Raw genomic sequence first — 13,869 nt, forward strand, 5'->3', positions numbered from 1 at the left:
TTAAACATCTGCGGCAGTAAAATGCAACATAATGCATCAGTAATATTGATCTAAAAACATATATCATTCAAACACAGACTGGGAAAATCTTTACGGCACAATAAAAACTATTACTTGAAGTAAAGTTAATATTTCCTATACATAGTTTTTATTTAATGAGGTTTTGATGTGACTTTGATGTCAAAGTTTTCTGTCCTGAAATGGAGAATATCTGTATGTGAGAGTATTGTAAGGTCGCAGTAACAAAGAAAGAGACAGAAATTGAGAAAATGGACAGTATATACACATTTAATGATAAAAGAATATTAAAAACAAACAAATCAGAATGAGTAGATTAGTCATAAAAAAAGGCGTTGTCTTCAAAAAGACATATTTCTCTCTGTTTTACAATAACAACAAGGCTTCAATGGTCAGTTTAGTGCCTTGAATCTTCCACTGGCGGCTCCACTGGTTTCTATGAAGGCTAGATGGAAAGTTGTTCCACTGTGTGCTGACGTCAGTTTGAGCATTGTTTCCCTGTTTTCTGTGTTTGGTTTCCGGTTTGATTGGATGAGTGTCTCAGATTTCTTTGAACCTGGAACAAAGAGATTTGAGAATGACTTTTAGACATTTATAATACAATGAAAAACAAAAACCCTGTTTAATATCTCTATGGTATTCCTTGTTTAAAAGAACAGTTTGATATTTGAGGAAACACATTCTCTGTCTTGCTGAGAGTTGGATGAAAAGGCTGTTGGCTTAGCTGAGTTAAAACAAATGTGTCTGTGCTCTCTAGTGGACAAACTATGTAAACAACAATGATATAAATGCTATAAACTAATATTGGCCTTGTCTGTATGTTAGGGCTGTATCAAATGTAATTTTTTTAATATTCAGAGGAATCCAATGGTATGAATCTAGCCATATCATAACTTCATCAGGAAGGGAACTAAAAAACAATAATAAGTCAGGCATTATTTAGTGGGTGGACATACTGAAATATGGGCATTTTCAATAGAGTCCCTTGACCTCTGACCTCAATATATCTGAATAAAGATGGGTTCTATGGGTACCCACAAGTCTCCCCTTTTGAGAGCCAAAAACAATGCATATTTTTGCATGCAGTAGATATGTTTTATTTTATTAAAATTGTACATTTCAATATTTCTGCATACTGGGGTCCCTAAACAGTCTTGTAAGTGCAGCATTATAGCATTTCTTGACCTCACTGTATAAAATGAGCTGCTGTGAGCCTCACAAAACCATAAACTAAAAACCTAGAGCCTTCAGAAGATGTGTATCTTTCCGAGGTACATTGACAAAAAGGGGGTTCTCAGCAATTTACACAAATTACCAAATTATTACAACACTCTCCAAAATGTATTGTGTTCCACAAGGTCTTGATGTCTGAATGTGGTATTTTTGACTATTTTTTTAATCAATTCTTGAGTGGTCAAAATTGTTGAATTTAGAAATCTATCACAAATATAGCAAAACCCAAAGATTGTTGCAAAAACATATGAAGATAAGTGAGCATGGTTATGACCTTCATATACTTCAATCATCAGGTTCTATGCTCTAAACTTTCAACATCTGAATAGGTGCCTAACCAAAACACAATGTTATTGTTACAGATTTTATGACTAGAAAATATTGACACACAATAGCCTTCAGATGACTTATACCCCTTATATGTAGCTTCTACTTAAGACCTGCAATCTCCCCCTAAAGAAGACAAAACTTTATCTATGTGTGTCTCTAAGTGTTCAAATCTACAGGGATTTTGTGAAATGAAAGGAAATAAAGGTAAAGTTTTGAAAATGGAAGCCGTTCTTATCATCACAGCCGGTGATACTAACCCTCTGGCTCGGGGGGCACGTCCACACCAACCCTTAGCTTCTTTGTAAACGAGCCTGGACAAAAACTGAAAACAAACAATGTGTTTAATGGACTGGAATGAGCAGAAATTGCTAAAATATTCCTGCTGTGTTACAGTGTAAGACATTAAAGAGGTCAGTGAACAGATGTGTTTCTGACCAGGCAGGCCAAGGCGTCGGCAGAGATGAGCATGTAGAAGACATTGTTCCAGCCAGTGGGAGAGATCACGCCGGCTAACAGAGGACCCACCGCAGCTCCTGCAGAGAACACACCAGCATCACTGACTGTTTCTCATGATAACATCAAAAAAGTTTAAACCTTTTGGATGTTGAACTGTATGTTTTGCTGTATGTTTTAATTGAAAAGCCAAGGGTTAAATGCAAAAGTAAGACAGGAAAATGGCAAAACAAAATGAATAAATAATTGTTTTAACTGGTGTATTTTCACAGTTTCCTTTTCAATTATATATTTCAATTCAGCGCTTTTATCAATTGAAGTTCAGGATTACATTGAACGATATTAACTACAGAGCTAGTAATCAAGTTAATTTGATCCTTTATTAACCCTTTGATGCACAACATATTGACACCCCTGCTAATGCACAACATGGGTCAAAAATGAAAGCAAGCTACTTAGCTAAAAAATGGATATGTGTCATTTCCCCCATGTTGTGCATTAGAGTAGTGATACAAAAAGGGATTTTATTAAAAAAATGAAGAAAGGGAAACATAAAATTTGGATGTTTGATGATCAAAAACAAACTAATTGAGGAAAACCTGGAATACTGAATGATGAAAATAATTTATTGCAAAGATGTAGAACATAAAAACTCATACATATCGGGTCACTTTAGACGCATGTTGTGCATCAAAGGGTTAATATGACTAATAATGATTACAGGAGCTTTAACAGAGTGATGTAAAGTAACTTTATACATACCGATTGAACCAGTCCCGTCAATGATTGCTGTCACTGTTGACAGAGCCCTGGAGTTTCCTCTCAGACTTTCATGTGTTCCCTTTTGCAACAAAAACACAAAACACACAAGTATTAGCATCAAAATATAAAAGAGTTAAAGTAGTCATTGTGCAGATAGCACTTTTCGGAATAATACATTTTATATTAGTGTATTATAATCATTGATGCATTACTCTGTTGAACAATTTAATGTCACAGATGATTATGGTGGAGCTCATTTAATTGTTACATATAGCGCTTGGTAGTTTAATTATAATGATACATAATCATTGATGAGTTGATTTTATTTTGTAAACAAAGGTGCAACATAAATAAAGCTGTCAAATGAATGTAGATGGGTAAAAAATACAATATTTGAATTATATGCAAGAACCATATGTGGAATTATTTAAATTGCAAGTATCTCAAAATTAAACCTCAGAAAGTACATTACTTAAGTAAATGCAGACAACGTGGGTTAGATGTTTAATCTATAGAAACTGTGCTTATTTCACAACAGACTTGGTTTTTTTTGTTTGATGGCTTGCTATCAGACAGCTAAGATATTAAACAGAGTAAGTAAACAGAGTTTCCCATGATGCATCATGTCTTACCAGGTCAGCAGATACAGCAGTAGTGATGAGGGCGTACGGTCCGTTCACCAGGCCTCCACACACCAGCAGCATACCTACATGGGGAAAAAAACTTTAAAAAGCCACTTTTTTTTTCTCTTGCCTGTTTGGCATGCCCAAATGAAATGCTTAAAACAGAAGAACCATAAGGCCACACTGCATTTAGTGGAAAAAGGTCCAAGAGAAAAAGAAAAATGAGCGACAGGTCCTGACTGATGAGCTGTGGAGGCATGTGTCAAATGTATACATTTGATTTAAACAAGGTTTTTTTTTTTAACTTTGGCTCATTCTAGTGGGAAAAAGAACAGCAAGACCTTCTGAGACTTACCAACTGTCGTACCGATACTCCTTTGTCCAATGGAATTATAGAGGAAAAGCTGAAAGACGAACAAAATAATAATTTCACAGACATTTTTACAACATTTTCAACTTCCCCCTTAAAACTAACCAGAGAATTTTGTGCTGATTATAACTATTATCTTGCAGCACTAAACATAAACAAAACCTACAGACTTACCACCAAACTTCTTCGAAACTTCTTTTCTGTTTTAGTTTGAAATCAGTTGTTATACTATTTTTTTTTCGTCATGAGATGACAAACTTGTTATTGCTGGTGAATAACCTTTGGAAGCAGACCTGGCATTGGCAATAATTAGGTTTATTCGATGACACTCACCATTGGGCCGGCAGCGAGCAACATGACGCAGCAGGTTGTCGCTCTCCCCCCGGTGTAGTCAGACACAACGCCCGCCATTATGCCTCCTGCAGACACAAAACATGTTCAAGTCAGTTTTTGTCTTCAGGACATCTCCTGGAAAGTTACAAGGTCTAAACTGAAGACTGTGGGAAAGCTAATCCAGGATTTTAATCTTCCTAAATCTCTCTAAGATACTAAATGCCTTTCTGAAACAGCGAAAGACAACTTTTTGTTGAAAGTTAATGGCACTATATAAAACATCATTATCATAATTAACTGATATTTTACCTTGAAAGCCATCTATCTGAATTTATGTGGTTTCAGTTTCCCGTTAAGTAAGTGATAAGTAGGGAATGAAACCAAATACATTTTGATAGATGGATTTTAAAGGAAAATATCAAATTTTAGTGGTATTTAAATTCTAACATCAGTAGTAGCATTAGGAATTCAAGAAGAAAGGCCTTTATTTGCTCCCAAGAAGACCAATTATATTGCAGACAGTTGACTGTCATATATTATGTTAGTTTTTTCCCTTCATTCAGCATAAATATGTTAGAGAATCAAGTCATGTCAAATCTTACCGACGATGCCTCCTACATCGAACAGTGTCGACATGTCTCCTGCCTGTTTTGCCTCAAAATGTGCTGAAAATTAAGATAAGAAATCAACAAATTAACTTGACAATTAAATGACTTTTAATGACTTTAAATGATGTGAAACTGTAATAAATGTATCAAGCATGTATGTAAATAAATACTGACCAACGTTTGAGATGTAGAGAGGCAGCCAGTAGAGGAAAGTGTAGCTGACCAGTTTTGCGAACAGCAGGCAGAGAGAGAACTCCACGACTCCCTGAGAGAAACAAAAACACAATTAAAACCAAAAAAAACCTTTCATCATCTCAGGATCACATTTATTCCACACCACCAGAGGGTGCCAAAGTAAATATTATCCTACACACAATTGTCTATATATATATATTCAAATTGCTCAATTCTGAATCTAAAAATAATATGAAATACCGTGCCATTAATTCAGAACGACCTGTTTCAAATTAACCCTTTATCAGGCAAAGAACTTTATTTGGTAACTTCAGGTAATATTTCGAGAAAAAAGTTGCAAATTTACTAGATTCAAAGGCAAATCTACAAGAAAAAAAGTCGCAGATTTAAGAGATTTAAAGTGGACAATCTGTGCGAAAAAAGTCGCAGATTTACGAGAAAAAAGTGGGAAAAAAAAGCAACTTTTTTCTCCCATATTCACCACTTTAAGCTCTTTCAAACTAAAGAAAACAATAAAGACATTATAAACATTTTGCTTCCACTCACAGGTATACTGAGAGCCCCACAGAAGCTGATGGCCTCAGTGTGCTCCACCTCAACAATCTCTGAATGCTCGGTGACGATGGCTCCGTTCACCGTTCTGTCAGCGTGGGACGAGTTCTGCAGGAGGGGATCCGTCTCGCCGTCCTCCTGTTCGCTCTGCCAACACAAACACACGTGTGAGTGCACATTTCAGTCTTTGTTACCGGCGTGATAGAAAGGTGGATGTTTGTGGTTTAACTCACGTGGTGCTGAGGAGGAGTGCAGTTGACATCTTCAGGTTCTGAGCAAGGGAGAGGAAAAGATGCAATTCAGAACTTGAAAGCAAAATTCAGGTTTGACAAGTGTGACTAATCCTCCAGCTTCCAGAATAAACATGTCTCACACACCTAATTCTGTCCTGCAGGATGAGTTAATAGAGCCCGACCAATATGGGGTTTTTGAGATTGATGCCTATACTGATTTCAGAGGCATGAAATTCATCGATACTGGATATGGTGGCTGGTATAGTCATTTTTTGAGCTGGAATGAAAATAGACCTTTTATATGTAAATTGTGCACCGATTTTTCATTACTCCACAAATGTACCCAGAGAGCTAAAACTGAGAGCTAAAACTTTGTTAAATAATATTTAACATTATTATACTTAATACAAAGACAGTATTACATTGTCAGCAAATTCCATAAATGATAACTGAGAAAATAAAGAATAAATAGGAATAAAATAAATAGCTAAATAAACATCATTACTGTTCAGTTTCAGTCAATTGCTGACTATTAAAAAACATATTTAAAAAAATGCAAACACATTCTCTCAATTATGCCAAACTATTTTCTGCATTATATATTGTGTAAAAACAGCATTCATAACAGCACATATCGGACAGCATATACACCAATAATATCTGTCAACCAATATATCTGTTTGGCTCTAGAAATTTAGAAACAGGAGGAACCAGGCTCAACAGCTTGTCAACACTGACTGATAAACAGGAGAGGATGTTCTGAAAAATCTGAAACTTATTTTATGTACAAAAAAACATTTTTGGGCTGAAAACGGCTGAAACAGTCAGGTTTGGTGTGATTTACCCAGACAGAGCACAGACCATTCCCTCCAAACAAATACATTCTTTGGATTAGGGTTAGGGATCAATGTGCGTGTGTGTCTAAAGCCTCCTTGGAGGAGATTTGTGTGAAGTTTTAATTGATAAACAGATACTGACTCTCAACCAGGAAGAAGAAGCACAGGATCCCGGTGGAGGCGATGATGAGACCGGGGACAATGAAGGACATTCCCCACTCTGAGGACACAAAGACTCCTGCGATGAGTGAGCCCAAGATGTTTCCCACTGAGGTGTGGGAGTTCCACACACCCATGATGAACCCGCGCCTGATGATCAAAACACAAGAGCAATTCATCAGTCAGTAGTTGAAGGAGTGGTTTAACAGTTTGGGGGATGCATTTACTGGCTTTCTTTCTGATAGTGTAATTAGGATCAATATCATGTTTGTGTGTCGTTTGGTTTCATCATTTATACCGTTACTATGTATTGTTGCATTTTTGTCTATGGTATTCTTTTTATTTGTATGTAGCTTGTGAAGTTTCCACTAATTGTTGCAATGTTTGCATTTGTTGTTCATGGTCACTTGATCATACATTTCTCTGAAAAAAGCTATTTTTTATTACTACAATAAATGGCTGTAAATTGCTCAGGAAAGGTTAGATCTAGACAAAAATTAAGTTCTGTTTGAGTTCACAGTAAAAAAACACATTTTTCCGAGGTCAGAATCACAAAATAAATACAGGAGTCAGGTGTCTCCAAAAATAGTCAAGGTCTTTAAGGGTGAAGTAGTTCCATTAGTGCTAACCCATCAACAAACCTTCTATTTCTATTGTGCAGTTTAAACAATAGCTTTGCTAAAATAACATGGTGCCTGTTAATTACAACTTGTTATAGATATTATTGTGCACTACAGACTGAAACAGGAACCTGTTTCTGATAAATCTGCACACATTTTGATGCTACATTTTCAGTTTCTTTTACCAGCATTTTTGTTCTCCGTGTACAAAACAACCCTGATTTATAAAGAAGACTTTCTAAAACCTTAAAGCGTTAAAGGGTTTTTAAACATATCATGGAGTTCTCTCTGACTTCTGACTGGACCAAATCGAGCTCTTGTGGCAGCAGATTATTAATTTCTGAGCGGTGGTGTATGTTTGAGGGGCAGTCTAGATTTACGCTCTGGATCTGGTGCTTGTGGTCTGAGGTAAATCAAACTCAGGTCTCACTGTGCTGTCAAAACGTGACAAATGTGCATGTGTGAGTCGGCCAGCTACAAAAAAAGCATCTGATGCTGCACAGTCAGCAGGACTACACCCCGGTGCAGATCGAGTACTCACTTCCCCTTTCCAAACCAGTTGCCGACACAAGCCACCACTGCAGGCCAACCGGTGGTCTGCATGATCCCGTTCATGACCTGAAGAATGAAGCAAACAAACCTGTTAACTTAGTGCATCAAAGCCTCTTAACGCTGGAAACTCAACTTAAATAAGGAGAATAAGAGAACACCAGTGAGTCTTAACATTCCCACACCAAAAATACATAAGCCCAGACACTCTCTTGCAGTCATGTGATGCAGCTGTGAGTCATGTGATATGTGCGTGAGAAAAGCCTGACTAAGTCACCATGGGATCTCTACATTTTCAAGGATGATAAATGAGGTCGGTACTGACCCACAGAGCTCACGGCGATCACACCTGTAAGGGGTTAAAATTGATGTGAATCAATACAATAAATCAGTGACTTCTTGGTAGCTTCATGCTGGTGCTTAAGTCTTAAAAAATTCTCCTTTTCAGGCTTTAGAATTTGCATTTTGATCCATCTTCTGCTAAAGAGGATCATTTTTTCCTTACAAACTAAGTGTAAGTTTCTGTATGTAGGATCTGTATGTATAGGATGAGTAATATTTCTAATTATAGTTCTCTAATGGTTGAATTTGACCCCAGGAGAGGGTCATGTGATGGTGCAGAGCTCATCTGACACTTCAGAGCTGTATAACAGCATTGTATGCATGAGCTACAAGCTTTGGAGTAGATATTCTTATTTATTTAGCTGCACGTGGACAAGTTACAGCTGACTTAACACTGTTTAAACAGCACAAGCAGCAGGTTAAGTTGAAATAAATTAGCATTTCCAAGGTTGAGGAAGGAAAAAAGAAAAAGCAAGGGCAATCACATGGATGATCGTGGATGATCATGCATTATAATTTAATAGTTGATATTATTTTGTATTTGTTTTTGAATTTGTAAGTAAAAAGTGCATTCTTTTCCTCTATGATGTAGTGGAGTAGAAGTATAAACTAGCAGAAACGAGAATGAATACAATACAATACAATATACTTTGTTTCTTTCCATCCTGCAGGAAAGGAAAGCAGCCTGTGGGCAAAACTGGTGTCTTCACCTGTTTTTGAGGTGAACCAACTCGTCATGACTAACATCTAAATGTGCAGGGTGATGTGTGTGGTCAAAGGGACTTTAAAAAAAGACTGAAGTGAAACAAAACAAGTGACCAATGGAACCAGTGTGTATGTATGCTGCATGTTTGGTCTCATCTGAGTCAGCAAAAAAAAGCTTTTCTGATCTGTGCTTCCCTCTTTCTTCCCTAATGTGAGTGTGTTTGTATGCAGCAGATCTCAAAATGGATGAGAGGATGTTCAGGGCACTGGTTCTCAACCTTTTTTTGTAATGGCCCCTGGAACAATCAGGTTGATGACGACAAAAACGTGAGAAAGAGAGAGCTGCAAACCTGCGCAGACAGCTGTTTCTACCCTGCTGATTTTGAGTGCTAATTCTGAATGTCGTAATTAATAAAATAGACTTTGCAATGATGGCAATGGTGGTGAAGACAACTCCCACGATGCCACACTACTTTAAAACGTTGCCAAAGTCTTTTGTTATTGTTTTGTTTGAGACCCTGAGCAGCAGAAATTAAATATTGTGCATTTAAGTGACAACTTTGCAATTTGTAGGTTTCTGGATAATTGATACATGGAAATTAAAGGGAATTCAGCAAATTTCACATTAGATTTGGCAATTTCTTGTGTGCATGTAGAAACTCTGCTCTGATGGTGGCACTAGAGGAAAGGTCAGGGCATCCCCTATGTTTATAATGATTCAGGAAACAACATAAAGTGCATAACTTTGCGATTTTGTGCGTTTACCTGGATGAAGGCGTAGTACCCTAATGAGTGGATTTTCCAGTAGAAGCCGAGGCCAAACAGACATGTGAACAATCCACTCATCAACATGCCAAAACTCAGGTAGTACCGCAGAGACACGCGCTCTCCAAATATTCCACTGTGAACACAAGAAGTCATCAATAAAGCGCACACACACAAATCATCAAAAACATAACAGGATCTGCAGGCAACAGCAAATACAAACCTGATAAACATGCCGATGGCATAGGCAACCAGGAAGGAGTTATCCAAGACTCCAAACAGTGTCTGATAGTTGTCCTGGTCTAGAGGGATGACACAGATGGAAATATTAGCTTTTTCCATGTAATTATTTATAGTTCTGGATATTTTTTATCAACTAATAGGAGTTGTGCAGCATCAAGAACTCTCAAAAGCTTCCTACCCACAAACTTTTTTTGCAAAATGCACAACTGAGCCAGGGAATCGAACTCTTGAATTAGCACTGCCATAGGAGAACAGAACCTGTGCCTTTATTAAAAGTTTTTTATGTTGTATCTCATGACAACTTAATATCAATAATGTGCTTATATGTTGAGTATCGCATTTTTATTGTCAACTACTTGTATTAAGCATAATCTGTGACCAAACAGTGAAACCTGAAAACAATGCTGATTACTGAAAGTAAAATATGAGCTCTGTTTTGGATTTATCTGGTTCAGGAGTTACTCACACAACAGTTCAAGGTTTCTTTGATAAGGTCCTTTCCAGACGGCTGACTCAAGAGCGTATTTGTGCATACCAACATTAATTAAATACTAATCGTAATGTAATACTGTTTGTGAAGTTAGTATGAAATAAATCAATACATTTTGTCATTCAGACTGCGACTTTCAAATAAAACTAAAAAAATTTGGATTATTAAAAAAGTGATGATATCTTTTCCAGTACTAGTCCACCATATATAAACTCATGAGTTTATCCATGATAAGACTTACCAAAGGGCGCCCAGTCACACCAAGTTTCATTGTTGGTTATGTTGAGGTCTGCTGGCCGAACAACTGTGGAGCAGTTTTTGTGCAGCTCACTCTGAGTATCAGACAGAAACAAAGAGAAGGAATCAGTTAAAACGACTCGGGTTTCAGGAATCTGTGAGCGCATACATATGAGTAAAAAAAAAATTCTATCAATGAATAAATTATATATTTCACTGCCTCTCATGATAAGACATGCTCACTTTTAGTGCAAATAATCTGTCTGTGGTGTTACAGGACCATACCATTTATTAAATTGGCATACTTTATAAGCATATTTATTGATGTATTTATTCCATATTGAATGAAATGGCATTCCATATTAGATTAGGAGCATTTAAAAACAAAAGTGCAGAAAATGTGTGGGAGGAGTTTTTTGCTATTATCTGTAGCATGTCTGAAAAATAACATTGATCACTTTGGATATGGAAAGATATATTCTGGTCCAAAACATTTAATTTTAGCTTTGTGTGTATGAAGCATTGAAAGGTGGATTTTCTAGTCCAAAGAACTGAGTGCCATAAGTGAACTAGGTGAAAATAATCCCTTCTTAGGAGTTTTATGTCTCATGTCTAAGAGTGAAGGACATAATTGCATCTAAAACAGCTCCAGAGAGTATCTTACAGGTAGCATCAGACCCCTGACTCGCATTTTTCAAGTTCCCGCAAAAAAACCCTGTAGTCACCTTAACAATGCTGATGGGTTTCCGTGACAGATGGTAGGCCGTGTAGAAGAGGAAGGTGAGGAAAAGAATGAAACCCCGATACCTGCAAAACAGGGATGAAAGAATAAGGATGTGGTGGAAATTTTATTCTTTGGGTTCAAAAGAGCACACTTAGGTCAGGACGATTGAAACTTAAGAAATTAATTTGCATTACAGAGGTTACATTCCCTGAATAGTCTAAATGATAAATATGCATATGTTAAAAGCTGTCTAATGATGTACAAACACAAGAAGAGAGGGAACAACAGTACAAATTTTACTAAATAAATATTAGTAAAATGATTATCCCTTAACCAAACACCTGATATCGGCAGTATAAGGTGGCACACGTGTGCAGAAACATATTTCTAATGCTAATAAACTCCGATAAAATATAAGTAAAACATCAAGTTTTAACATCTGTCACCAGTAGGGAAAGTAACCGTTTACTTATGTTCTATAGTCATGAACACTTTTGAGTTTAAATACCACTATGTGCTGTATTATAGAGCTGAATAATATACTTTTCATTACACTTCACTCATAAGGTCGTTCTGATGTCATCATTATAGACTTCACAAACGCAGATTTGATTGCAGGGCTGTTGCACTTGTTTGCTTGACATTTTACAGGTGTTTCTAACAGACAGGTAGATAACTGTTTATGGCCCATAAAGTGCAGCGACTCCACAATGCCTGCCTCCTTTAGTTCTTCATTATGTTTTTGTCTTTTTATCACATAGACTAGAAACATGACATGGCACTGTGAGAAAGACTTTCAATTAACATGAACTACTGATTACTGAGAAGTATTTTGCAACAAACAGGCTGCTGGAAATACTACTACTGAATCAATAACACGTTTGTAAATGTGTAGGAGCACAGGTACAATGTTAATGTCTTAAAAAATAAAATAAAAATGGGGATTTATTATAAAGTGAACACTGTCTTTTATATTATGAATGTATAATTTAGATGTTAATAGAGTAAGCACTGTTTTATATAATTTATTTATAAGCTTTGCTACTAAACTGCTGGAGCATTAGTGTATTGATTGTTGTAAAAATCAGAAAACAATAATTAATAGTTCCTTCAGAGTAAGGTGACAATTAAAACTGAAATCGTATTGAAATAACTTGTCTGTTCCCAAATTCCTGAAATTGTGTATCTGTGACAGCAGACAGTATTGATCCGTTAAAGGTTGAATTAGTGTCGATAGGGCAGGAAACCTAGAAATGCCCATTTATTTTTAATGGAGTTTGGCGTGGCTCTTGATTCACACCTCAAAAACCGGTAATACAAGGCGCACACATCCCAACGAAAACGAGCTGTAGTGATACGTTTATAACAGACAATGGGATACAGTAAATTAGGTAACTATATAGGGGGCACTGGATTTACTAGCCATCAATACAAATTCACAGAATGCGTGTTTATCGACGCGGCTAAGCCAATCATTTACAGCAGGGGAGATAACACACATCTCGGTAATGGGGATACCATTAGACTGTTTGTGTAGCGTGGAGAACAATAAGTAAGGACGATAATGGAAACTTACCAACTATCTCGAGAAAAGGACGTTGTAAATCGTATACCGGGGGCCAGGGGCGCCTTCATTGTTCGATGAAAACTTGTGTCAAACTTTGTAAAAAAAAAAAAAAAAAAAAAAAAAGCCCTCAGATCCCAGGCATGTCCTCAGAGCTCCAATATCAGACAGTTACGGCTCAATAGCGACAGAAAACACTTAATGTGTAGCAGCTTATGTTATCTAAAGGTTCAAAATAGACAGCTGCTAAGTGAATGAATAAAGGAGCAGCCGTGCAGCTTCCTGATGGGAGATAGAGTCCGTAAACATGCAGCAGTTCTCCATACTGTCCCGGCTCAGTTTATATTCTGCTTCGGGTCCGCAGAGCCAGCCTACATCTGCTGGAACAGTTCAAAGGGCGCCCCTGATGATTAAAAATGATAATAATAAAAAAAAAGAGTATTATTTTTAGCCTAAGTTTGTTATTCCATAAAAATTTTCCAGACGGATCCTCCCGGCGACCACGTGACTGCACTTCCTCTGACGTCACTGCAAACAGGAAACAGCTGAGTGTGAGTGGTGTCCAACTTGAGGGTCGGGACCCTGATCGAGGACCGCGACATAACACTGAGAGGTCGCACGATGGATATTTTTCTACTGGGCCCCCTTTTCTATCTAAAAAATACGTTCGTATTGATAACAAAAATAGCTCAGGAGTTAAATTTGAGAGCTGATATCGAGTCATTTTACATGGTTTTCTTGATAATAACCAAAATCATAATCAAGAAAACCATTGAACATGGCTAGATATCATCTCTTAAATTAAACTATTATAAGCTATTTTTGTTATCATTATATTTTACCAGGCATTAAATAAACAATAAACTGAGGAAAACAAGGGTGGTCTAAAAAAATTTCCATCACTGTATATCGTTCCTAATGTTAT

General features: G+C 36.9%; 1 protein-coding gene across 1 annotated transcript; it reads right to left on the reverse strand.

The window, feature by feature from the left end:
• Nucleotides 1-272: 272 nt before the first annotated feature.
• Nucleotides 273-13,457, reverse strand: slc37a2 (solute carrier family 37 member 2). Its single transcript, XM_059352452.1, has 18 exons — nt 12,957-13,457; nt 11,382-11,463; nt 10,661-10,751; nt 9,910-9,988; nt 9,687-9,822; nt 7,867-7,943; nt 6,689-6,855; nt 5,711-5,748; nt 5,472-5,624; nt 4,905-4,995; nt 4,725-4,787; nt 4,123-4,208; nt 3,775-3,823; nt 3,429-3,502; nt 2,797-2,875; nt 2,017-2,114; nt 1,839-1,903; nt 273-574 (listed from the first exon to the last, which is right to left on the reverse strand). The coding sequence occupies exons 1-18, from the start codon at nt 13,013-13,015 to the stop codon at nt 559-561; spliced, it is 1,503 nt and encodes a 500-aa protein (XP_059208435.1). The 5' UTR covers nt 13,016-13,457; the 3' UTR covers nt 273-558.
• Nucleotides 13,458-13,869: the final 412 nt, after the last annotated feature.

This window comes from Centropristis striata, chromosome 15 (assembly GCF_030273125.1).
Source record: "Centropristis striata isolate RG_2023a ecotype Rhode Island chromosome 15, C.striata_1.0, whole genome shotgun sequence".
NCBI classification, from domain to species: domain Eukaryota; kingdom Metazoa; phylum Chordata; class Actinopteri; order Perciformes; family Serranidae; genus Centropristis; species Centropristis striata.

Coding starts and splice junctions, on each gene's coding strand:
- slc37a2 (XM_059352452.1), bottom strand. CDS start 13,015: ATGAAGGCGCCCCTGGCCCCCGGTATACGATTTACAACGTCCTTTTCT. Junction 5,749..6,688: donor CTTCTTCTTCCTGGTTGAGA/GTCAGTATCTGT, acceptor TCCCTTGCTCAG/AACCTGAAGATGTCAACTGC. Junction 1,904..2,016: donor CCGACGCCTTGGCCTGCCTG/GTCAGAAACACA, acceptor GTTTGTTTTCAG/TTTTTGTCCAGGCTCGTTTA.